At 29.6% G+C, this 24,223-nt stretch overlaps 6 protein-coding genes across 10 annotated transcripts; 4 read left to right on the top strand and 2 right to left on the bottom strand.

Annotated features, from left to right (window-relative positions):
• Window positions 1-322: 322 nt before the first annotated feature.
• Window positions 323-3,765, top strand: LOC103568939 (coiled-coil domain-containing protein 40). Its single transcript, XM_053737767.1, has 6 exons — window positions 323-602; window positions 668-1,290; window positions 1,378-1,702; window positions 1,767-2,990; window positions 3,304-3,462; window positions 3,538-3,765. Exons 1-6 carry the CDS (start codon window positions 393-395, stop codon window positions 3,763-3,765), a joined length of 2,769 nt encoding a protein of 922 aa, XP_053593742.1. The 5' UTR covers window positions 323-392.
• A 12-nt stretch (window positions 3,766-3,777) lies between these two features.
• Window positions 3,778-6,423, bottom strand: LOC103568847 (tyrosine--tRNA ligase, mitochondrial). Of its 3 annotated transcripts, XM_053737666.1 has the most exons (6): window positions 6,408-6,423; window positions 6,242-6,328; window positions 5,498-5,716; window positions 5,241-5,403; window positions 4,260-5,158; window positions 3,778-4,183 (listed from the first exon to the last, which is right to left on the bottom strand). In XM_053737666.1, the coding sequence occupies exons 4-6, from the start codon at window positions 5,378-5,380 to the stop codon at window positions 3,831-3,833; spliced, it is 1,392 nt and encodes a 463-aa protein (XP_053593641.1). In that variant the 5' UTR covers window positions 5,381-5,403; window positions 5,498-5,716; window positions 6,242-6,328; window positions 6,408-6,423; the 3' UTR covers window positions 3,778-3,830. The 3 variants fall into 3 exon arrangements, with proteins under 3 accessions (XP_053593641.1, XP_014296759.1, XP_008544066.2); XM_014441273.2 differs by lacking the exon at window positions 6,408-6,423 and having other exon boundaries at window positions 6,242-6,346; XM_008545844.3 differs by lacking the exons at window positions 6,242-6,328; window positions 6,408-6,423 and adding an exon at window positions 6,064-6,164.
• A 100-nt stretch (window positions 6,424-6,523) lies between these two features.
• LOC103568848 (eukaryotic peptide chain release factor GTP-binding subunit ERF3A) lies at window positions 6,524-12,765 on the top strand. The gene is made up of 6 exons (XM_008545845.3): window positions 6,524-7,072; window positions 7,470-7,666; window positions 7,744-7,864; window positions 7,942-8,404; window positions 8,479-9,218; window positions 9,308-12,765. Exons 1-6 carry the CDS (start codon window positions 6,742-6,744, stop codon window positions 9,349-9,351), a joined length of 1,896 nt encoding a protein of 631 aa, XP_008544067.1. The 5' UTR covers window positions 6,524-6,741; the 3' UTR covers window positions 9,352-12,765.
• A 740-nt stretch (window positions 12,766-13,505) lies between these two features.
• LOC103568849 (putative RNA-binding protein Luc7-like 1) lies at window positions 13,506-18,783 on the top strand. 3 transcript variants are annotated; one of them, XM_008545850.3, is made up of 6 exons: window positions 14,160-14,250; window positions 14,609-16,588; window positions 16,752-16,819; window positions 17,203-17,301; window positions 17,373-18,022; window positions 18,092-18,782. In XM_008545850.3, the coding sequence occupies exons 4-6, from the start codon at window positions 17,206-17,208 to the stop codon at window positions 18,168-18,170; spliced, it is 825 nt and encodes a 274-aa protein (XP_008544072.1). In that variant the 5' UTR covers window positions 14,160-14,250; window positions 14,609-16,588; window positions 16,752-16,819; window positions 17,203-17,205; the 3' UTR covers window positions 18,171-18,782. The 3 variants fall into 3 exon arrangements, with proteins under 3 accessions (XP_008544068.1, XP_008544072.1, XP_008544070.1); XM_008545846.2 differs by lacking the exons at window positions 14,609-16,588; window positions 16,752-16,819 and adding an exon at window positions 13,506-13,915 and having other exon boundaries at window positions 14,156-14,250; window positions 18,092-18,783; XM_008545848.3 differs by lacking the exon at window positions 16,752-16,819 and having other exon boundaries at window positions 14,609-14,731.
• Window positions 18,784-19,020: 237 nt separating this feature from the next.
• LOC106693050 (adenosine 3'-phospho 5'-phosphosulfate transporter 2) lies at window positions 19,021-21,541 on the bottom strand. Its single transcript, XM_008545851.3, has 5 exons — window positions 21,439-21,541; window positions 20,665-20,915; window positions 20,151-20,366; window positions 19,535-19,891; window positions 19,021-19,448 (listed from the first exon to the last, which is right to left on the bottom strand). The coding sequence occupies exons 2-5, from the start codon at window positions 20,818-20,820 to the stop codon at window positions 19,104-19,106; spliced, it is 1,074 nt and encodes a 357-aa protein (XP_008544073.1). The 5' UTR covers window positions 20,821-20,915; window positions 21,439-21,541; the 3' UTR covers window positions 19,021-19,103.
• Window positions 21,542-21,872: 331 nt separating this feature from the next.
• LOC103571695 (endoplasmic reticulum-Golgi intermediate compartment protein 2) lies at window positions 21,873-24,118 on the top strand. Its single transcript, XM_014441243.2, has 4 exons — window positions 21,873-22,284; window positions 22,430-22,802; window positions 22,974-23,224; window positions 23,660-24,118. The coding sequence occupies exons 1-4, from the start codon at window positions 22,182-22,184 to the stop codon at window positions 24,106-24,108; spliced, it is 1,176 nt and encodes a 391-aa protein (XP_014296729.1). The 5' UTR covers window positions 21,873-22,181; the 3' UTR covers window positions 24,109-24,118.
• The last annotated feature ends 105 nt before the right edge of the window (window positions 24,119-24,223 follow it).

Raw genomic sequence — 24,223 nt, 5'->3', positions numbered from 1 at the left:
TCTTACTATTTTACCTTGTTCTACTTTAATATAAATCATTTTTATAAAAATGCGTTTATAGACTTTGTAGCAATAAAATAATTTATGATTTAATAATTTTTATCCCTTTTTTTTATGCTAATTGTAATCAGTTTTTACATCATTAGTTTTGATACATCTATAATTTATTAATGAGGATTTGCTATTTTTTTTTTAAATTATTGGTACACTTGCATATTTTATATGTGAGTGCGATTGCAACAGGTGCAGAAAATTGTTATTTACGCATCGATTTAATACTTTGTATCTATGGAAACCGCCAGTTGTTTAATTTCGTCCTCATTCTCTTTAGCCTCTTGGTAAAAAAGTCAAAGAAATAATTTTGTTTAATTATTTATTGAAGGAAAATAAAAATGGCTACGGTAGAAATGCAAAGTGAAAGTATTTCTCAAGATGAAGATATTTATAAATTAATAACGAACAGTTGGAATGAAGCAGAAGAGACTCCAGAGTCTCTGAAAGTTCTTGATCCAGATGATCCCTTGATGAAGCGATTTCAGGAAACACTAAGAGCTCATCTTATGAAAATAAATAATAAGTTAACTGAAGAAATAAATGAACTTGTGAGTATTTGATAAATAAATATTTAAAATAAGTATTGAATAATTATTTAGTAACTTTATTTCAGAAAGTTTCTTGTAAGGAAACAAATAAAAAACGTGAGCAAAAAGGTCTGGAGATATATGAAGCCCAGCGCGAGATATCACAGCAGCAAACAAAGATAGATAAATACAGAAAGTCATTAGAAGATGTAAAACAAAGTTGTGAAGAAAAAGAGTGTCATTTAATTGAACTAAAAGACATGCGTAATAGAGTACGTAATGAAGCTGAAGAAGAAAATCGACGTGCTGAAGAACTATCGCGGGAAATCGAAAGCACATCGTCGCTGTGTAAACGTTTTTCTGAGTATGAACAAGAGATATCTGATAATTTAGCTGTGGCTGAACGAAAGTCGCAAAAAGACGCGATAGCTGAGAGAGAAATGATTCGGCAGAAACAGGAAGCTGATTATATTCTGTGGAAACTTTCGGAGGAAGTGTGGAAGCTGGAAAAAGAAATTTATGATTTGAAACAGCAAATGGAAATAAAGAATGAAGAAAAGGCGGTTGTTATTCAGACAATCGCTGACGCAGACGCTGATCTCGAAGGAATTCAGAGGGAAAGAAAGGATTTGATGGATGCTTGGAATGGTGTCATTGCTAGTATTTTACAGAGGGATAAAGTTTTTAATGAACTATCGCAGGAACGATCGTAAATAATTTATTTTAAATTATTAATTAATTAATTTAAAATTTTTTTCCAGCCATACCTGATAGAATTAGATTGTTATTAAATTTGTATCGTTAGTCTTGACTTTTTGTGTCTATTCATGGTATTGATACTCGGATTATTATTGTTTATTTGCTTTAATTTTAGAACCATGCGAGAATCTTTCAAGACTTTACAAACTCGAATAGAGAAAGTCAAGAAAGACACACAAAAAGAAATGGAGAACAATGAAAAATTAACAGAATTAAAAGCAAGACTTGAGGAAGAAGTTAAATGTGCTGATGCTGGCTACGAGATGCAAAAAGATAAAGCTGAAGGGATGCAATTTAAAATTGACAAGCTTGCAAAAGAAATTGATTACTATGACAGTCAACTTGAATCTTGTTCTTATGTAAATATTTTAAATTTACTTTTAATTTAAATAAAAATTTTTAATTATTTTATTTTTATTTATTTAGGAATGTCAAGGTTTGAAAAACGAAGAAAAATCACTTGATCAAGAGCTTGATAAATTAGCAAAACAACGAAAGACTTTGGAGAATGACATTTTGGTGAAGCTTGAAGACAAAGTAATTCAAGATAAGGCTGTGAGAAGCCTTACTAAAGTATTGCGCGATACGAGAGAGACAGTAAATCAATTAGAATTATCGATGATTCAAATGGAAAATCAGTATGGAAAAAATTTATTGAATTTCGAGAGATTGACAAGTGACGTGTCTATGCGAAAAGAACATTTAGAGGAGTTGGTACATGGCAATAGTGTGCGGGAAAAAAAATTGACTGACATACAGGAACAAATTGAAAAATACAACTCACTGATTGAGCGCAAGCAGAAACAAATTGCTGAGCTTAATAAAAAAATAGACGAGATTAGTTTGATGGACGGTGACATTGATATGGCGCCGCAGGACATTAAAATAGCCTCGTTGGAAAAAAGTATCGAGGAGTTTGACGCTAAAAATCAAGAGTCTCAGCAGCAGTGGCTGCGTCAAGAAAGTCTGTTAATTAGGCTGACTCAAGAGCAAGATGCGCAGCTTGATGAAATCAATCGTCTGAGCAAGCAGATAATGATAATGGAACAGAAGAATTTAAAACTCGAGCACCTGCTGGAGAATGAAAAGAAAACGGAAAAAAATATTGACAGGCGAATGAATGAACTTCATCAGCGGCTGCTTAAAACCAATGCCGTTCTTGCGGAACAAAAGGAACTGAGAGAACAACTGCAGGATAAAAATTTAATTACTAAGGATGAGTTTATGAAAAAACTTGAGGATGAAGAAACTGAGCTTATTAAACTTAAAAATAATATACGTGATTTGGCGGAAGATAAACGTTTACTTGAAGATAAATTACGTGACGCTCATTCGGAATTTTTTTCATGGGAAAAGAAAGTCAGAATGGCTGCTGATACCTCGAGAATAATCAAAGACGAACAGAACCCTGGTGGCGAGGTTGCTGTCATGAAGAGTGAGATACATAAAATGGAGATGAGGTTGTCTTATCTGAAGAAAGTACAAGAGAAGATGATTAAGGACATGGAGCACTGCGTTGTGCGTAGGGAAATGATTATGGACGCAGCTTTGGCAAAGGAGCAGAAAAATTCACGAGGGAGTCACAACAAGCAAGTGATGTTTGAAAAACGTATGGAAGGACGAAGGATGAAAATCAAACAGATGACTAAAGTAAGAAATTTTTTTTTCATATTTCGTTGTTCTTTTAATTGTTTGTAAACGTACTTGATATTTGCTTGGATGATGTACTCAATTTTCACTTTATTTTAAACCTCTGGAGAACGTGCTAATCACGAACGAGAAATCGTAAAGGGAAGTTTGAACTTTTGGTGCCATTGGGATTTAACTTTTTAAACTAATTAGCTAGGTAGAAAATTTTAGTAGATTAGATTTACTAAAATTACTACTGATAAATGAAAAATAATATAAATGACAATTACACTTTGATTTAATTTTAAATATTGATAAAAAAAAATTTTTCTAGGAAAATAAATCACTGGATAATAAAATTCTAGAATTGCAAGCTGAGAAAAACAGACTTGACACAGAAACTGATGATAATAAAAAACTACTCAAAGATTATGAAGACGAAATACGGGAAATTGATAGAGAAATTTCCGAAGCTGAGCTTATGAAGCATCACGTAAATTTCAAAATTTTAATTATTATTTTTAAATCATAGATTTATATTTTTAAAATTAAAATTTAATTGCCGTAGAAACTCGAGTGCTTGGTGAGAAAACAGCGGAAAATAGGACTGCTGCAGAAAATCCGTGATGGAAAATACAAAATGTTTTATAAATCCGAAGCAGCATTAAATGACGAACTTGAGCGACAGAAAATTTTGAACGTGAATCTGATAGAAATAATGGAGCAGACTAGTAGAGATTTCCCTCATCTCAAAGAAGATATCAAAAAAATTCTCTTGACAATACAATTATCATAAAAAAAAAAGATATTTAATTTAAAAGTACTCTTAGTAATTATTTATTGTATAAATATATTTACATACTACGCTAACCACTTTACCACATGATAAGTTTTCTTGCCAACTCTTACAATAGTCAAATTGTTCGGCAGTATGTGGATTCCAGGTGTGATGACTTCATTGACATTTGTAACTTTGCTATGATTAATATAAAACCCACCAGCGGGGATAATCCTCAGCGCGTCACGGTCTGTTTTAAAACAGTTTATCTTCATAGCGAGTTCGTAGCTCGTGAGACCGGGCTGGGGATACAACTCTGATACTTTAGCACCCCCAAATGCATTTATAACTTCATCTGAGTCTAATTTAGACAAAGATTCGATTGAAGTGTCATATAAAATCATAGAAGAGCGGATGGCTTCATCTAGGCCACTCTCTGTAAATAAAAAAAATATTCCGATAGTAAATTTCAAATTTATATCAATGTCCTTAATCGTAATCTAGATACTCACGGCCGTGAACCAGCAACGTCACGTTTTCCGCTAAAATTCTCTGAGCTTCCCTTTTGTCTGGTGATTGCTGGTGTTTGATCATTATTTGTTTGATCTCCTTCAACGGTAAGAATGTAAAATATTTCAAGAAGTTTTCTACATCTGCGTCGGTAGTTCTGACAAAGAACTGATAGAATGTGAAACTCGATGACCTTTCTGGTGATAACCAGACAGCATTGCCGATTGATTTGCCAAATTTTTTTCCACCTTCGGCGGTAATTAATGGAACGGTGAGTCCATAAACTGTTTTTCCAGTTGTTCTACTAATCAAGTCATGACCGGAGACAATATTTCCCATTTGATCATTGCCGCCAACTTGGAATGAACATTTGTACTTATTAAACAAGTACAGCCAGTCGTAAGCTTGGAATACTGAGTATGAAAATTCAGTAAAACTCATTCCAGTCTCGGAATTCAATCTAGCTTGGACTGATGTCCTTCCCATCATGGTCCCCATTCTAAAGTACTTTCCAACACCGCGTATAAAGTCAATTACATTTAAATTTTTGTACCAATCTAAATTATTTAATACAATTGGTGTTTTTATTTTGTCACCAGCATCCTTCCATATATATTTTGCGTGATTGTCAAATATTGTCTCGATATTTTTTCTTATTGACTCGACGTTTTGTCTGAGTACTACAGTACTCATTTCATCTCTTTCTGAGGCCCGATGACTTGGATCTCCAATTTGTCCAGTTGCTCCACCCAGCAGAGCTATGACTTGATGACCAGCTCGTTGCCAGTGGAGCAAATTCATCAGGACCAATAGATTACCAACATGAAGACTGTCCGCAGTGGGGTCAAACCCTGCGTAGACACACTGCGGCTGCTTTACCAAAAGATTTTTTATCTCAGGTCTGAAAATAAAAGACAGTAAATTTAAAATTCAATAAAAAACTTGAACTTTGATGATGGTTGGATATCAATAATATATATTACGCATTTGTTGCTGGAAATAAATCCTGTAACATTCCTCTGTCATGAAGAGTGAGGATGTTTCTACTTGAATATAGTCTTTTTCCATTTTTCAGTATCAATTCACCGGCTGAGTATAACCTTAAAATTTTTTTTCCATTCATTGTGCTCCAATAATTATCAATCACTGTCAATTAGTAAGTAAAAAGCGATTAATTAGCACATCAATAAGCTTAATAAGTATTTTAATTGCATTGTCAATTTAAAATATTTATAAATACCTGAAAAAAAAATATTTTGGTTTACAAAATACCAGTAGCGAGTTTTGATTTTTTCACAATGACGTTTAAATTATTTTTAACTACACATTCATTTTGGTTTATTGATTCTCTGTCTTAAAATTAATTATCATTGAATATGTCAGTTAAAAAATAAAAAATCATCAGAAAATTTGCCACACGTGTTACTGTCTTTCGTCACCATCATAAATTAATTTGGCGCTAAAAAAACAAAAAAACAAAAATCAAATTACATGAGTGTGAATGTAGCAGACAGACAAATTTAAAATTATAAATAAATAATTTAAAAAAATTATATTTATAAAAAATGCGCTCATTAATTTGAAAATTTTTTAAATGCGCATTTTTTTAAATTTTGTTTTTTAAATTATTTAGACTATTTATTAATAATTTTAAGTTTGTCTTCTTGCTACATTCACACTCATTTAAATTATAATTAATAAATCTAACAAAAATTTTTTATTGTAAATTAAAAAAAAAAACACACAAAAAATAATTAAATAAATTCAAGTAATTATTAAATGAATTATAAAAAAAAATAACTCTACCCATTCTTGACTCAAAAATTATTTTTAAACAAAAAAAAAAGTGTGATGTAAAAATAGAAAAGTAAGTAACCGCAAACTTTTACGTCTAGCTCTCATTATCCAAGAAAAAAAAAATAATTAAAAGGTAAACAGACTTATAGTAAATAATTATTTAAATATTACAGTAAAAATTAATTACTCTAGATAATTATAATAAAAGTATCAAAAATAACTATCTCCCATGAGTGGAAAAAATCTATAATAATTTTTTTTCCATGATTGAGTTCTGAAATTTGAAATATTAAATTTTAAAATTAGTAAAATAAATTTAAAGATAAAAAATGAATTATAATGATCAGACATACATATTTTTATGATTTATAATTACGAGATGTAACAACAGATGATAAGAATAATAATAAAATAATTGTTTTGATCAAGGCAGTGGTAGTTCCGGTGGCGAAGGCTCGAATTAGGAGCAGCAGGAGCGAAAAACCAGACCACGGGGACTGCACGCGGACGAGTTTGCCATACGCGTGTGCTGTGCGCGCATATACTCGTTGAAATAATTATTTTTTTAATAGTAATAAATAATACAGTAACTGCTGTGTGTTAATTGATAAAAGAACTCGTGTAAGGTCGTTCCCCATATTTTATTTTGGTAAGTTAGATAGTGGGTGTGCCGAAAGATTGATAAATATGGCGAACAGCGTAGCACCGGACTCGTGGGAACAGCAGGCGGACAGCGCTGACACTACCGCCGACAATACATTTATCGAGGGAAAATTTTCTACTCTTAATGTCAATGCAGCTGAATTTGTGCCTTCCTTTTGCATAAACTCGTTGCCCCAAAGCAATCCCACGAGCAACACGACAACTACCAATCCCAGTGAACCAGTAAATCCTGATAACACCGTGGCAACACCTGAAGCTGCCACGAGTAGTGCTGACACGCCAGTTGACGAATCCAACAGTATCTCCGATTCTGATGTTGCCACCAGCACTTTCGTGCCGCCAGAAACTCATCATGGTTTGTAATCACTACTCATTTATAATTATTATCATTATTATTATTTATTTTATTGGAGCATGCCCATTTTTTAACGGAGTAGAAAAATATTAAAAGTGATAGGCATCCAATATCTAACCCCATTCTGCTGCACCCCCCTCTGGTAGACAATGATAACCTGACTTGTGATATAGAACAGCTAGTTTTGTCCAGTTAGTTCTGTTCAGTACTCGATAAATCGAACACGTACTTAGATAACTTAACTCATAGCCAGTTGGAGCACTTGGTTTTTATTCAAATGAGTAATAAAATATTCATACAATGGCGTAATAATTATTATATGCGTTTTATTTACGTCGTAATCGTTTTTATTATTATTATTATTATTGTTGTTTATTTTGACGTTTACGTTTTTTAGCTCCACCTGTACCAGCTCTTCCACCGGATCCTGTGGGCAACCGAGCCGAGGAACCTCCTGCTGGAGGAGGAGCACCACCACCTCCGAGTGTTAGTGACCTAGAGGCAAGCAACAGTAGTCCGGAACATCAACCAGCTGATTCCTGGGAAGAAGCAGCTGTTGATAATGATCCGTTATTAACACCTGAAAATGAAGAGGTTAGTTTTGTCCTTCACTTTATTTATTGTTGCTATTATCATTCTTCTTATTACTGATTTGCTAATTATTGCCCTAGGCGGATATCGAAGAAGACGAAGAAACGATTGTCAAGGTCACGAAAAAGAAACCAGTTAAAGTTACTGAGGATACGAAAAGCAAAAAGGAGCACGTTAATGTTGTTTTTATTGGCCACGTTGGTAAGTTTTTTAAATATTTAAAATTAAAGATTGAAAAATAATGAGCATGTATTTATTTATATGATAAAATAATTTAGATGCCGGTAAATCAACAATTGGTGGTCAAATAATGGCACTTACGGGAATGGTCGACAAGAGAACACTCGAAAAATATGAAAGAGAAGCTAAAGAACGTAGCAGAGAAACGTGGTACCTCAGTTGGGCGCTGGATACCAACCAGGAAGAGCGTGAGAAGGGAAAAACGGTGGAGGTTGGCCGAGCGTACTTTGAAACAGAACGTAAACACTTTACAATATTAGACGCACCAGGTCACAAAAGTTTTGTGCCAAACATGATCGGTGGTGCGGCTCAAGCGGATCTTGCTGTGCTCGTTATATCAGCGCGAAAAGGTGAATTTGAGACTGGATTTGACCGAGGTGGACAGACGAGAGAGCACGCTATGCTTGCTAAAACAGCAGGCGTTAAGCATCTCGTAGTTCTAGTTAATAAAATGGATGACCCGACTGTAGAGTGGGACGAGGGGAGATACAACGAGTGCAGGTAATACTCGTAAATTAGATGGTATGTAAATGAAATAATAATTGAAGTTAATTAAATCGTATTGAATTTTCTAGAGACAAAATCCTTCCATACCTCCGAAAATTAGGATTCAACACAGCGAAAGACCTGACATTTATGCCAGTGTCAGGTCAATTGGGAATCGGTTTGAAAGACCCGATACCTGAAAGTCTGTGCAATTGGTACGTCGGGCCGCCTTTCATACCCTTCATTGACTCGCTGCCATCGCTCAATCGTAAAAGCAACGGACCATTTATCATGCCTATTGTTGACAAGTACAAGGACATGGGTACGGTGGTGATGGGCAAGGTCGAAGCGGGTGAAGCTAGAAAAGGTCAAGCCTTATTAGTTATGCCAAACAGGACGGCAGTAATTGTCGACCAGCTTTGGTCAGACGACGAGGAAGTTACGTCTGTTGGTCCTGGTGAAAATGTTAAAATAAAACTAAAGGGTATTGAGGAGGAAGACGTCAGTCCGGGATTTGTACTCTGCGATGGTAATAATCCAATAACTACTGGTAAAGTGTTCGATGCTCAAGTAGTGATATTGGAGCACAAGAGTATCATTTGCGCGGGTTACAGCGCGGTAATGCATATTCATTGTGCCGCTGAAGAGGTCACGGTTAAAACGTTGCTTTGTCTTGTCGACAAAAAGAGCGGGGATAAAAGTAAAACGAGACCTAGGTTTGTTAAGCAAGACCAGGTTGCTATTATGAGAATAGAGTGTGCTGGAGTTATTTGCCTTGAAAAATTTAAACTCTTTCCCCAAATGGGACGATTCACCCTCAGAGACGAGAGTAAGTTTCTTTATCATTTTATTTTAGCAACTTGTGGAATTTTACTGATTAAATTTTTATGTATTTTATTTTTTTGTTGATGATTACAGATAAAACCATTGCCATCGGCAAAGTGCTAAAGGTAGTCGAGTAAATTTGCTCAACGTCATCGATCGTTAGTGCCGGTCGAAGGCAATAGCGGAAATGTACACGCAACGACGCAGCGAGCCGCGTACAAGATGATACGCGAGATAAATAACAATATTACTACTAAAACGGGAAGAAAAAGAAAATAATAAGATTATATTAATAAATAATAATAAATATATAAAAGATGAAAATGATAAAGTTGATGATGATGATAGTTGAGACAAAAAAGAGTAAAAAGAAGAAGAAGAAGAAAATAATAATTTAGTAATAATAAATGAAGAAAAAAAAATGAATTAAATCCGGAACCCAATTGATCAGTTGGTCCGATTTTAAAATAATCCGGCAACGTGATACCGGCCTCTTAATCCCAGGCACTTTTTTTACACTTATTTTACATAAAACACACAATCATATAATTCGTAAACACGTCGGTCTTCATTTTCATTTCATCAATTAATTTTTGTTATTTTTTTTTGTTCTATTTCTTTTATTTGAACTTTAGTTTATTTTCATTTTAAAACGATTGTGGATGAGTAGAATGCGATTTGCTCGTGGATACGCACCTGGTTCTTGAATTTAGATCACAAGTAGGATTTAATAATAATAATAATAATAATAATAATAATCAGACAAAAAATAAACAGATAAATAATAATAAAAAAAATTGAACAAGTGTACACGTCCTGTTTCAAGTAACTTACGATGGACAACGAGGGTCATTGGCCTCTGCCGCGACGCTAGGTAGTCATTTTAACTTTTTTTTCCTTTTCTCGCTCTTCGTTCATCACTCCTGTGTCGCGGTCTCACGCGATCCTCGTGTAAAGCACACGCACTTGTGTTTACGCCAGTGACGAAAAAAACTAAACAATAAAAAAAAAATCAAAGAATAATATTTAAATTATGCACATTGACAATTAATGAATTCAATACGTAAGTTTGTCATTTAAAAAAAATCCACGTGCGTTTATCCGCGATTAAGGTCTGTATGTACACAAATGCATATAGTTATGTATATATTATCTATATTGATATACGTATATACATAATATTATTAATTACTGTTACACGGCTATTATATCCATAATTAATGTTTGTAATAGTTGCGAGTAAATTAATGTTTTAAAAAGGAAAAGGTTTGAATAATAAACTGTACCATTATTATTCTTATTATTTTATAATTATCAATTATACATTATTGGAGCTAAGAAAAACAAATTATGTAAACAGATATTGTAAGATTATTACAAATAGAAATTATTGTTTTCTTTTTCTTTGTTTTAAGTATTTTCTTTTTTTTTTTTTTTTTGTTTTTTTTTTTTTTTTAAATTTCTCATAGCAAAAATTAACATTCGCGCGATTGCGATTTATAGAGTAAATAATATTTAACGGATGTGGAAGGAGGAGAGAGTAAATAATGAGGATAAAGAATTATTATTATTAATAATATTATTACTATTATCAATATTATTATTATTGATTTTATTCTTATTGCTAATAATTAATGAATTAGTGGGTACGAGGTGTATACTGGACTAAAAAAGAAATTAATTTTTTCATTTAAAAAAAATAAAAGTTTAATTAATAGTAAATACTTGGGTGGGAGAAAATACTAAATAGTGTTAAATGATAATTATAATTATTATTGCTATTGTACTGTTTATTATTTTATTGCCATTAAAAATGAGTTTACGATAATATTTTATTTTATTTTTATTTTATTTTTTTTTTTTTTTTTAAGAGACTGAACCATGGCCGGGGTTCTTTTCTACATTTTATTTTATATCTCTTTTAATTAATTATTTTTAAATAACTGGGTTGTCAATTAAATATACAGTTAAATACTTTTATGTTTCTGCTTCGCTTGATAAGAAACGAAAAAATAAATTTTAAAAATAATTAGGCCTCAGATTGTTTTCTTGGTATGATTATGATCGTTGAATAAAAAATAGTTAACAAAAACTAAAAAAAAGTAAGTAATAGATAAGAGCGCTTGTTCACGCGACTTTATGTGTCGATGCTAAAATTTTAAAATAAAGGCATAAATTTAAAAAAGAAAGCTGCAATGTCTCGCAAGCGAGAGTTAAAGAAAAAAAATTAATGATAAAGAATTTTAAAAAAATCATTTTACTTGAAATTAAAGTGCTTTTTAGCAGCAAATAAAAAAACGGTTGCAATTAAATGCAAAAATTTATTAATGACAGATATAAAATTAATATTATTAAAAAATGGATAATATGAAGATGAAGAATAAGAAGAAGTTAATGAAATTTCGAAGTTTTTTCAGTATAAAAAAAGCTGACGATATTAGTGGATTATGTGTTTGTAAAAAAAAGTAAGGATCGGTAACGACCCCATTGTTATTATTAATTATTAATTAATAAGCTAGTAATATAACAATTATAAGGTAATGAGATAATTAATTATAAAGTAAATGATAAAAATTAATGAATTATAATTAAAGAAAACGATACACAGAAAGTTGGGATGTTAGATCACGTGTAATAGCGCGTGTGATTTTAAAAAAATGATTTAAATCGATAGTGATTATGATGAAGCAAAGTAAAATTTAAAAACTAAATAAATAATAATAATAATGATGATAAAAAATTATAAATTGATAAGAGTAGATGTCCAAGAGGCTTAGCGTGAACCACGTAACCCATCGCGGTCACATTCATATTTTTATATTATATATCACATACGCCATCATTTTTAATTATTATTAATTACGATCAAAGCTGGCCGATAGATTTATGGACGAATAAATAAATAAATAAATAAATTTCATTTATATATTGTGGGCATAAAATAAGAGTTGACTAACTTTATTTATAATAAATATTTAAAAAATTTATTTATCAATGAACCAATTATTCATTAATTAATTATTAAATGCCGCTTTTTATTGTAAACACGCGATTTATTATTATTGTCATCAGTTATTTCTTTTAATTTTTTTTTTTTATTAATTAAGTTGTATCTTATGATTCTGAAGTTACAAGACAACAATTTTTAGATTTCTCTTTCTAACAAATCGATTACAAAAAAAAAACTAAAAATATGCATATGTAGAAAATTTTAAAAACTATTGGTGTAATTTTTGAAAATATTTCTTTTTTATAATTTGTCGTTTGTAAAAAAATCTAAAAGTTTGTAGACGTCAGCTAACTTGAGTATCATTTGATTTTTGCGTGTGTTAATGTGCGTGCTGTAGTAAAATTAAGGATTTTTTGATAAATAGAATTTTATCAATGCCGGCAATAAAGAAAAATTAAATTTACTGTTTTAGTAGAAAAAAAGCACACGTACACCACATACGTAATATTTATTTACTTACAAGTGTATCGATAAAAATTAATATTATCTTCTTTTTTTAAAATAAAAAATGTCGGCGAATTTTAAAGCCGTTTGTTATCGACTCAATTTTTTAATTTATCTGATTCCATTCTCTCTCTCTCTCTCTCTCTCTTTCTCATTTTTTACAAACAATTAATAAATAAATTATAATTAAACAATTTATATTTATTAATCGACATAATAAAAAAAATCGCTGCCTTATATATATGTATATATCGATATGTACTTTTCGTGTTTTATCGCATAAAAAAACTCTTGCTCTTTTTGTACAAAAAAACCATAAAAAACAAAAAAAATATAAACTTACAATTAAAAAGTCTAGTATTCATTAAAAAAAAATCAATTTTTTAAATAAAACCCGTATACTTTATCATAAATTTTCTTTTATTGAGAAAGAGAATGAAATTAAATATTTATATATAAATATGTAAGGTTACTATAATTATATACATTTTTACTGATCAACTGATAATTGATACCAAGATTGATTTTAAAATTTCGCGCGTTACCGAAACTTGAAAACGTCAGCGCTGGTGAACTTTTCCATGGTCTAGGGCACAGATTTTCCGTCACAAAATCAAAAATATTCAAATTTTAATTATCATATTTAATTTTCAAACTCCATTTGCAAGCACCAATAGCTAGCAGTCATAATCAATTTAAATTTTGACGTCAATGAGTAAAAAATAAATTTTTTAATTTTAGCTTTTTTTAAATTTCGCGCCAAATTTCTAAAATTTTAAAACTGTCCTCTGGTGACAGAAAAAAGAACTGAGAAATTGCGCGTTAGTAAAATGACAAACAGAAGACGGGGTAATACTGAAATTATTTTACACCAGTCGTATTCGGAATTATCACCGACTTTCATATCTTCAGTATATTTATTAACGGTTTGTTTAATTTGTCTTTCTCTTTTCGATTTGTGAGGTCACTCTGATTGGATTTATGAGCAGTGTTGTTTTATACTAAAGAACTAACATAAGCGTCACTAAACAGTTCACATATATATATAAATACACATATCCATACATACGTCGAGTACGTGGTCAGTTGATCAGGAAGTAACGATCAAACATCTGAGTAAATAAATAATAATAAATATAACAATAATATTTAATTGCGTGGTCGGATTCGACAAGGATTAAATGAAATGACGGCCCACGACCAGATGCGAGCTATGCTCGACCAATTGATGGGTACAGGACGTAATGGTAACTTTTTATTTTAACATACATTTTATTATTACTATATATACTTATTTTACGTTGCATTGATTGTACACAGGGTTATTATACATTTAACGTGGCGTCTTGTCCTCTTTTTAGTTTTTCGGGGCATATCAGATTTACCGTATTGTCATTTTTATTTTTTTAAATTTACACTCAACACCCGCGCAATTTAATTTTTTTAAATTTACCAACTGGTTAAATTTTGAATTTTTTTTTTTTCAGGTGAAAATAATAAATTCCAAGTAAAATACTCCGATCCAAAAGTCTGCAAGAGTTTTCTTCTCGCATGCTGCCCGCACGAAATATTATCATCAACTGTGAGTATAAATTAGTAGCTGATAATTTAAAAAAAAAGAAAATACTAAATAATTAATTAATAATATTAAGTATAGATTTATTAAGGTTATTAAATTTATATAAAACAACGTACGTACATTAATTAATTTTCCTATTCAAGTTTTATCTTGAGTTTTATTACTGTATTAATTTTATTGTAGAACGCGGGGATCAAATTTTTTACCGGTTATTTTTAAATTGAGATAAAGAAAACGGGTTGAAATAATTATTTAAATGTTTGATAAAAGTAAATGTTTTTGTTAAAAAAATTTCAAACTCTATGATGAATTTTATGATTTTGAAACAACGGCGACAACTAATTATGGTATCCCGGTGCAGTTCTTATTTCCAGAGTGTCTGGAAAAACCAATTCCAATCAGAACCATTGTACAGTGTCATTGAGAAAATAATGTCCGGTCGTATGTTGTTGTACTTGCTCGAACACTTGCACGCGCGTTTTATGTAAGTACTCACAATCAAAATCAAAAGGCTAAAATTAACGACGTACGTATTAAAAAAAACAAAGTTTAAAAAAAAGTTTTTCAAACAAAAAAAAAAAAAAAACATAATCATTAACATTTACTCTTGTTAATTTTTTATTTATATTTAATAACCGTTGCTGCTGTGTAATGTCTAATGCACAGTAATTATTATCTATAATAGATATTGATAGTTATATCGCTTCACTAATTCCAAAGGGACATATTTTTATACGCCCTTTCGACTTTAGGAGATAAGTTCTAATCCAAAAAAGACGTGATTTTTTTTTAATGCTAATCATATTGTAGACTTATTCTAAAGCTGAAATTTGGAAAAAAATTTGAAAAACGGTTTACTCTAAGGGCCAAATCCAAAACTTCCCGCTGTTTTCAAAAACATTATTATCGGTAAACTTTTAGGTGGGATTCGAAACAGTTTTTTAGTCTAATGTTGAAAAATTTTTGGAAATCAAATGTTTTTGATTTTATTTGAAGAAAACTCTTTTTGAAATTTTTTCGCTAACGATATCTTTTGAAAAAATGACTTAATTTCGATAGCTGAAGTGGCATTTAACGCGGCTTGTAGAGTTTTAAAGCTGGATAAATTTTGGAATCAATCAATGAGAAGTTATTTGAAAAAAAACATTTTTTCAAAAATTTTATTTTTTAAACTGCGTATATTCTGCGATTAGGCTTAAAAATCTTTACAAATTTCACTGTGACTATAATGTTCTCAAGACTCCACTCGATCTAAAAATATTTAAGATCAATTTTGAAAAATTTGCCTTTTGTGTTTTGAAATTGGGCAGCTGATCATCTCGAAATTAGTCACAATAGATTCCTAAGACTTCAAAACTTCGAGATCTCTTGAAAACTCCGTTTTTGAAAACTGGATTTAATAACTTCCTTTTTTTTTATTTTCAATTATCTTAGCGGGAAGTTTAAAATTTTTGAAAATCAAAAGGGAGTAAAATTTAAACTTTATGTGATTTTGGCTTTCAAGTTTTTTTTTTTTTTTTTTGAATTTTCAACTATAAAATAAGTCTAAAAATTGCAATGAAAAAATATTACACGCCCTTTTGGTTTTAGAGTTTCCTAAAACCGAAGGGCGTATAAAAATAAGTTCTTTTGGAATTAGTATAGATATATGTATATTCATATCTATATATTTTTATAAAATTATTCTAATGTAATAATAATTAAGGATGTTAGGAGGCAGATACACGGCCCCCCTCAATTATCTTCTATTAAGTCTAGAAATCAAGTCTAGATAAATGCTAACGCTATGGTAAGTAGCGTAAAACAGTAATTGATTTATGCGAAATATTAAATAATAATAACAAAAGTAAATTATTAAAGAGTATGACGCTTTTTGATAATAATAAATAGTAAAATAAAATAAAAAATAAATTAAAAAGTCGCCGATAATAATAATAACTCCGTGAGTATTATTGATTAAAGTATATTATTTTAATAATTTACGATAATAGAAGATTTCACACGCACCTCACCAATTGCTGATTACTCTGTAAGTAATTTCATCAAAACTTTGAAAACTACTTAATGAGTTTATTATTTTTAAAATTAAATTACAATAATAAATAAATAAAAAAAAAATAATAATAAGAATACGGATATGCATGAAATCGTGACAATAATTTGTAAAATAATTCTATACACAAGAGATTGGTGATAAGTTTTTAACGATATAATAAAAAACTATTCTGTTGTATGGGAAAAACGTTAATGAGATGAATTAGAGAAATATTCTAGATCAAAGACAAGGAAATGAGAGATAGGAGAATCACAAGTTGACTTAAGAGTAATTCATCAACTTCATGTACGTATTTATATATAAACGATTTCATATAAATATTTATATAAAAAAAAACATTGATAGATATACGTACGTATATCATGAATGATTAATGATTATTGATTAATTGATAATTAGTAATTTAACAAAATGAAAATGTTATTAAGTTATAACATTAAATATTAAGGTGTATGTGCTGATTGTAGCATCATTACCATCGCATTAACGCGTCAAAAGGAGAGCTCTTGCCACTCTGTAAGTTTAAACCAAAAGAATAATATTCAATATTGTATATCTCTATCTTTCATATCATAATTATCGCGGGCTCACATTTCATTCGATTTGAAAAAAAAAAAAAAAAAAAAAATATGTAAAATAATGACAAGCCAATTTTTTGACAGATTTGGACGAGTGCCGAATGAATGGGTACGAGTAAAAGTTTGAGTGTGTGGGAGTATAAAATCAAAAAAAAAAAACTAGCCGGTGACAAAGAATAAAATTTTTAATTGTAAAATATTAAATTTATAATGAAGTAAGGAATGAATAATTGAAGGGCTTGAAATATTTATAATTTATCAATTAGATTATTAAATTTATTTAAAAATAAATCTAATGTCTTAACGCTTTGTCAATCGCAGCGCATGGACCTGGGAGATTGCCCCCAGATTCACGACTTAGCCCTGCGGGCTGACTATGAGGCTGCGCAGAAAAAGAAAGATCACTTTTATGATATCGATGTAAGTTATTGTTTATTATTTTTATTGGGAGTTAATGAGTTGAGTGGAAAGTAAAAATAAATTTTTTACAGGCAATGGAACACCTTCAGAATTTTATTGCTGACTGCGACCGGCGCACTGAACAAGCCAAGCAACGTCTTGCGGAAACTCAAGAAGAACTAAGTGCTGAGGTTGCGGCAAAAGCTAATAGCGTTCACGTACTGGCTGAGGAAATCGGAAAAAAATTGGCAAAGGCTGAGCAGCTGGGAGAAGAGGGTTTTGTTGAAGAATCTATGAAGTTAATGGGTGAGATTGATGAATTACGTAAGCGTAAAAACGAAGCCGAACAAGAATACAGAAATAGTATGCCTGCATCGAGTTATCAGCAACAAAAATTACGTGTATGTGAGGTATGCAGCGCTTACTTAGGAATTCACGACAACGATCGACGGCTGGCTGATCACTTTGGCGGTAAACTTCATCTTGGATTTATCAAGATTCGTGAAAAGTTATCCGAACTTGAGAAAACAGTTGAGGAGAGACGCAGAGAGAAACGTGAGTCGATGATGGATCGTGATCGACATCGTGATGACCGTGATCGGGATCATCGTGATACGAGAAACGACCGTGGACGTGGTGGACTTGGATATCGGGATCGCGAACGTGATCGTGAACGCGATCGCGATCGCCGTGACCGTGATCGCAGACGTTCGCGATCACGTAGTCGCAGCCGGGGTAAAAGGTGAATTATTTTATATAAATAAGTATATATATTTTATAAAATATAATACTATTGTGTTTATATTTTTAGATCTCGACGATCACGTAGTGGCAGCCGTGGTCGTAGATCCCGTTCACGACGTAGTGGATCCAATGATCGTAAACGATAAACTATCGCGTATTCCTTCAGCGAATTAATTTAATATTTTATTAATTATAATTATAATAATAATATTGATATTGAACTTGTACTTCGACATGACGAGACAGTAACAGACGTGACACTAATTAAACATTTGGTACAGACTTATTTAATTTAAATATAAATCCGCATCTTCAGAAGCCAGTCAACGAAGACTAAAACGTAATTTAATTTCACGCGTATTTAATTTTTAATTATTGTAATTGCAGTTTTTAATGATAATTAATTATAATAATAATAATAATGTTAAATCGGTTATCGGTTAAATTAATTACTATTAACATTAACTAGATCTTTAATATAATACGAGGTTAATTAATTCGTGCCTGGACATCGTCATTGATTTTTAATATCTTATTAAAAATAAATAACAAAAGCAATTACGATAATTGTTTCATAGGGATTTTTCAAGATATTGTAAACACGCAACACGGACTTGTGCGGCTATTTTACGTGAGTACGTAGGCAAATAAAATTTAAAAAAAAAGTTTAATTAATATTTCTATTAAAACAATAGAAATAAAAAAAAATTGAATTATTCATTTAACAATAAATGGTTTTAAATTCGGATTAAATGTTGAGTTATGCTCACAATTATACATATTAATTACATGTAAATATATGTAGTTTCATCATTAGTTTTCATTTTAATTTTTTCATTTAATTTTTTTTCTTTTTTTTTTTATAAATTATTTCTATTAAAATTTTTATTATTGATATTATTATTGTTTTTAATCCCGCTTATATCTGTTACTATGTAATCCTTATTATCTTTACCAATAAAATAAATAACAGTAAAAATAAAAACATTCCACTGCTGGAAAATTTATCAGTTAAAATTTATTATTTTATTTATTTATTATAAAACTTTATTGTAATTATTATCAATACTAATTACTTATCATACATTCATCATTAACTGTCGTTGAATTTCATTGTGTTTTGACCAGCATCGTTGAGCATAAGACCATATTGTTTTCAGTGATAATTTATTACCACCACGTTGCTTACTTTTAATATTTAAATATATTCCTAGTAGAACTAATAAACCAGACCATAAATATTGCATTGTAAATGGTTTATAAAAAAATATAAAACTTAACGTTATGGTAACGGCTTTGCGGCAAGTGGTCACTGTAGCTGCTACAAATGCGCCGCTGCTCTGGACCAGAGTCAAGACCATCTGGATCCCAAGATATCCAGATATTGAAAATAAAAAGGCGTAACCATAAGTCTCTACTGGATACTAAAATTTTTAAATATGAATCGTTTAGTATTCAAAGTAATTTAATTTATAAATATTAATTATAAAAAAAAAAAAAAAATAATTACGTCAGCACAAAATGTAACTCCTTTTTTTAATTCACCAGTTGTAAATAATATGATAAATAAATATAAAAATCCAATGCTGTATGAGTAAAGAACAATTTCAGTATTTGTTGCTTTGTATTGTCGCATTGCTTTCTCTTGAACATTTCCTATAATGGCATCACATAAAAGTGCTGATGATATCATCATCACACCGATAATACTGAATCGCGGAGATACCATACTGTCAGCGAGTGTAAATAATACTAGTCCAGCACACAAAAAACCAGCGGCAATAAAATCTAATAGCCCGTACTGCTTTCCTTGGATTAATATTCCGCCAATTAAAACTGGAATTAATTTACAACTTTTAAATATTACCTGTAATTAATTTTAAAATAAAAACAATTAATAATTATTATTCAATTTTATGATACTGAAAGTAGGAGACAATTAAAAGATTTATTTTAAATAAATATCTAAAATACTTGTAGGGAAAATTTTTCAAATATTTTTGCGCGTAATCGAAAAATTTTATTTTACTTACAAGTAATTTATTTATAAATTTAACAAATTTCCAATTGCCAGCTACGTTCCCACTCATTCAGTTTTAAATAAATATTTAAAAAATTTGAATTACTTGAGTAGGATAATTTAAATATCCAAGAGATGAATTTGAAAATCCCATTGTTCCTAATGTTAAAAATGCTAAAATAATATAAGTTGACAATGGAATTCTTCGTGTTACACTTCGTAATTTTGATTCAACAATTCCAAATACTGTGTAATAAGCAAATTGTATTAATGTCAAATACCAGCCGTAAGGTCGGAATCCATCTAAACTAAATATTAATTCCTGCAACAATTTCATTTATTTAATTAACGAGTCCAGCTGTTTACAAAATTTTCTTATCATCATTCGCTTTATCACAGTACGAATAATAAAAAAAAAAAGAAATAAATGGTACAGTTTAATTATTGGAGTCAATTTTCACTCTATTTTCTATTTCCACTAGAATTTATTTCTTTGCATTTAGAGACCCGCCAAAAAAATTTTAAAATTCTATTTCTCACACCGTTTTGTATAAATGACATTCGGGATTCGAACTTGATGCTTGAAAAAATTTCTGTAAAATTAATAATTAAATAATTACCTGAAGGTATCCATAGATTATGTAAAAAAAAAATACACCAACTGAACACCAAATAAATCTGGCTTTATCACTACATTTGGTAACGTCAAAACAGAGTAATCTCATTCCACTATCCCTTTCATCATCAGGGTGTATTTTATTGTAGTCCATTTTCATTATTATTATTATTATTTATATAATCTCTTGTTATTTTTTTCAGTCTTATTTTAACTGTACATGTCACCAATAATCATTATTAGTATTTTTGATTCCTGAAACATTTAAAATTTATGTTTATAAATCACATGTCAAAATAATGACAGCAAAAGCAAAAGACATCAAATAATTTTGTCTTTACATAAATAAATTGCATACTATTAGAAATATTTATATATATGTATATAAATATATATTTATAAATATAAAAATGTCAAGTGCTGACTTGTCAGTCATAAAAGTACTCCAAATATTTTAATTATTTTTGACAGATAAAAAGTATTATTTTTAAAAAATTCAAAAAGCGCGCAATTTTTTAAAAGTCCGGTACTTTAATAATTTACTTTTTATGTTAATAATTAATTTGTTTATTTTAAAATAAATAAATTCTCAGACATCTGGTCTTCTCATTCACTCCAAAGACTATTGATTGTCAATTACATAATTATTAATTACTGTACAATAAACTGACAGTTGAAATAAAATAGCGCTTAGTAATTAATAATTAACACTTTTCATTTATTAAAATAAATTATTTGTCTTATATTTTATATATTTTAATACTAAATTATTTCTTACCCCATGTCAAGATCAAGACATCATTTTGTAGCATAGGTTTTTTTTTGACGTCAATAGTCTAGATGTCGCTTTTATTTGCCGGATATGTTTGCATATTAATTTTTTTTTGTTCAAACAATATTTATTGGATTTAAACAATAATTTAATGTCCGTAAATAATTACAGTAAATTATTAATTAATAAATGTTTATTTTATAATTGAAAAAAAAAAACAAATCTGTCAATTCTTATCACTGAAGAGTTCGATAACTGAGTTTTTAAAAAAACACAATTTAAAAATTTCTAGTGGTTAAAATTCATTAATTATTTCATTGGGTAAATTATTTATTAATATTTACTATATCCGGTTTGCATAAATCTTTTTTTTAATCAAATATATGTATATATATAGACATATACAAAGTTAGTGATAAGATTATAAAATAGCAGGATAATAAACAACGTCAACGTGTCAAATTTAAATTTGTTACCGAGTTGTTGAGTGTAAATATTGTAAATAATTTTTTTTATAAATTTTTATTTGATATATATGTCATATATTATTTAAATTTGTCATAAAAAAAATAAGTTGAGTAGTTTTATAATTTTTAAAAATCCTAACCTCAGTATTTTTAATTAAATTAAAATTAAAATTGCTATTGTAAATAATTTAAATTATGGAGTTTAATTAATTGAAAAAAAATTAATTATCATTTTAAATATCTGCTGTGATTTTTAAAAAATATATGTAAATATATATAAACATGCTGAGAAGGAGAAACGTCAATTTGAAAACTGTCAAAGAACTTGATGCCTTTCCTAAAATACCGGAGACTTATAAAAATAAATCTGCTGTTGGTGGTACTTGTAAGTATTTATATATATATATATATATATATATATATATAAATATATATATATATATATATATATATATATATATTTATATATATATTTATTTATTTATATATAGTATAGTATAGTAAATAAAATAATAATTGTTTTGTTACAGTTTCATTTATAACTTTTGTTATCATAAGCTGGCTGGTGATATCGGAAACTCGTTATTTTTTAAATGCTCGATTGCATTTCAAATTTGAACCTGACACAGATGTTGATGATAAACTTAAGATAAATATTGATATGACAGTAGCAATGCCATGTAGTCTTATCGGAGCGGATATACTAGACTCGACGAATCAAAATTTACTGGGATTCGAACCGCTGACTGAGGAAGAAACCTGGTGGGAATTGTCACCAAATCAAAGGTCACACTTTGATGCTTTGAAACACATGAATTCGTACCTGAGAGAAGAGTATCATGCTATACATGAATTACTTTGGAGATCTAATCAAGTTGCATTTATGGGCGAAATGCCTAAAAGGTATTTTTTTTTTTAGTTTTTAACCGGTTCCAGAGACTACTTAATTTTTTATGTAACGTCAGCTATCAAATAATTTAAGTATCGGAACCAGGTAGTTGGAGAGCAGAACCGGTAGCGCTGTCAACTTGTCGATATTTATTGAAATTTAAAACCGATGTTAATTTATTTCAGAACAGTAACACCAGATCGTCGTCCAGATGCTTGCCGATTATACGGCAACATAAATTTAAATAAAGTTGCTGGTAACTTCCATATAACTGCCGGTAAATCATTGTCACTTCCTCGGGGTCATATACATATTTTTGCATTTATGACAAGTAACGATTACAACTTTACTCATCGTATAAATAAATTTTCTTTTGGTGAAGAAAGTCCTGGAATTGTTCAGCCGCTTGATGGCGATGAAAAAATAGCTGATGACAGTAAGCAAATACTCATCTTCTTATATATTTAAAAGGGATGTGCAAAGGGATCGAACTTACGAATAATTCGTATCGAATCGAATCGAATTATTAGTAAATTTTCAAATTATTCGAAACTACGATTTATTTTATAGAGCTTCAAATAATTCAAAAATTTTCTTTTAAATGATTTAAAATTTTAATCAGAAGTAAAATAGAACTCAGACACGAATTTATAAAATAATTACTTTTGGTTGCTTTAAAAGTTTAAGATCTTCATTAAATATTTTAAATTTTATCAAAATTTTTTCAATTAGAATGAAGTAATTCAAAAAGTTACGAATAATTTGAAGACTTTCAAATAATTCGATTTGATTCAAACACGATTCGCACATCCCAAATAAAAAAAAAAAGAAATGAATGAATTATTCATATATTTATTTAAATAATTAATAGATATGATGCTGTATCAATATTTCATTGAAATAGTACCTACAGATATTCATACCCTGATGAAAACAACAAAAACTTATCAGTACAGCGTGAAAGACTATCAGCGACCAATAAATCATGCAAGAGGATCGCACGGTGTGCCGGGAATATTTTTTAAATATGACACAAGTGCTCTTAAAGTTAAAGTGACACGTAATCGTGATTCATTTATACAATTTTTAGTTAAATTATGTGCAACTGTCGGCGGCATTTATGTAACAAGTGGTTTAATTAACAGTGTTATTCAAGCATGCTGGTACATTGTATCATGTAAATTCTTCCGAAAAGAAATAGAACAAGATCGTAGAGCTTTAATCGATAAAAAAACAATAGGAAATAAAATAACAGCTCCATTAAATTTAATTAATGTCGCGACACCCGATATTATTGACGTCACTTTGAATCCGCAATAAAAATTTTTTAAATTTATTAATTGTCCATCTTAATTATGTCATTTATTATTTTTTATACATAGTATGTATATATATATATATATATATATATATATATATTTATATTTATTAATTT

The sequence above is a fragment of the Microplitis demolitor genome, chromosome 3, assembly GCF_026212275.2.
Source record: "Microplitis demolitor isolate Queensland-Clemson2020A chromosome 3, iyMicDemo2.1a, whole genome shotgun sequence".
Taxonomy (NCBI): Eukaryota; Metazoa; Arthropoda; class Insecta; order Hymenoptera; family Braconidae; genus Microplitis; species Microplitis demolitor.
This window is presented reverse-complemented; position numbering and strand designations above follow the sequence as displayed.

What these genes read in the sequence shown, in the direction of transcription:
- LOC103568939 (XM_053737767.1), top strand. Translation starts at nt 393, where the DNA reads ATGGCTACGGTAGAAATGCAAAGTGAAAGTATTTCTCAAGATGAAGAT. An exon ending in CTGAAGAAATAAATGAACTT is followed by an intron (nt 603 to 667) that starts GTGAGTATTTGA and finishes ACTTTATTTCAG; the next exon opens with AAAGTTTCTTGTAAGGAAAC. An exon ending in TTGAATCTTGTTCTTATGTA is followed by an intron (nt 1,703 to 1,766) that starts AATATTTTAAAT and finishes TTATTTATTTAG; the next exon opens with GAATGTCAAGGTTTGAAAAA.
- LOC103568847 (XM_053737666.1), bottom strand. Translation starts at nt 5,380, where the DNA reads ATGAATGGAAAAAAAATTTTAAGGTTATACTCAGCCGGTGAATTGATA. An exon ending in TTATTTCCAGCAACAAATGC is followed by an intron (nt 5,159 to 5,240) that starts GTAATATATATT and finishes TTTTATTTTCAG; the next exon opens with ACCTGAGATAAAAAATCTTT. An exon ending in GACGTTGCTGGTTCACGGCC is followed by an intron (nt 4,184 to 4,259) that starts GTGAGTATCTAG and finishes TTTTATTTACAG; the next exon opens with AGAGTGGCCTAGATGAAGCC.
- LOC103568848 (XM_008545845.3), top strand. Translation starts at nt 6,742, where the DNA reads ATGGCGAACAGCGTAGCACCGGACTCGTGGGAACAGCAGGCGGACAGC. An exon ending in TAACACCTGAAAATGAAGAG is followed by an intron (nt 7,667 to 7,743) that starts GTTAGTTTTGTC and finishes TTATTGCCCTAG; the next exon opens with GCGGATATCGAAGAAGACGA. An exon ending in GGGAGATACAACGAGTGCAG is followed by an intron (nt 8,405 to 8,478) that starts GTAATACTCGTA and finishes TGAATTTTCTAG; the next exon opens with AGACAAAATCCTTCCATACC.
- LOC103568849 (XM_008545846.2), top strand. Translation starts at nt 13,855, where the DNA reads ATGACGGCCCACGACCAGATGCGAGCTATGCTCGACCAATTGATGGGT. An exon ending in ACGAAATATTATCATCAACT is followed by an intron (nt 14,251 to 17,202) that starts GTGAGTATAAAT and finishes TGTCAATCGCAG; the next exon opens with CGCATGGACCTGGGAGATTG. An exon ending in AGTCGCAGCCGGGGTAAAAG is followed by an intron (nt 18,023 to 18,091) that starts GTGAATTATTTT and finishes TTATATTTTTAG; the next exon opens with ATCTCGACGATCACGTAGTG.
- LOC106693050 (XM_008545851.3), bottom strand. Translation starts at nt 20,820, where the DNA reads ATGAAAATGGACTACAATAAAATACACCCTGATGATGAAAGGGATAGT. An exon ending in ATTTAAATTATCCTACTCAA is followed by an intron (nt 19,892 to 20,150) that starts GTAATTCAAATT and finishes AATTAATTACAG; the next exon opens with GTAATATTTAAAAGTTGTAA. An exon ending in GAGTTACATTTTGTGCTGAC is followed by an intron (nt 19,449 to 19,534) that starts GTAATTATTTTT and finishes TAAAAATTTTAG; the next exon opens with TATCCAGTAGAGACTTATGG.
- LOC103571695 (XM_014441243.2), top strand. Translation starts at nt 22,182, where the DNA reads ATGCTGAGAAGGAGAAACGTCAATTTGAAAACTGTCAAAGAACTTGAT. An exon ending in ATGGGCGAAATGCCTAAAAG is followed by an intron (nt 22,803 to 22,973) that starts GTATTTTTTTTT and finishes AATTTATTTCAG; the next exon opens with AACAGTAACACCAGATCGTC. An exon ending in TGAAAAAATAGCTGATGACA is followed by an intron (nt 23,225 to 23,659) that starts GTAAGCAAATAC and finishes AATAATTAATAG; the next exon opens with ATATGATGCTGTATCAATAT.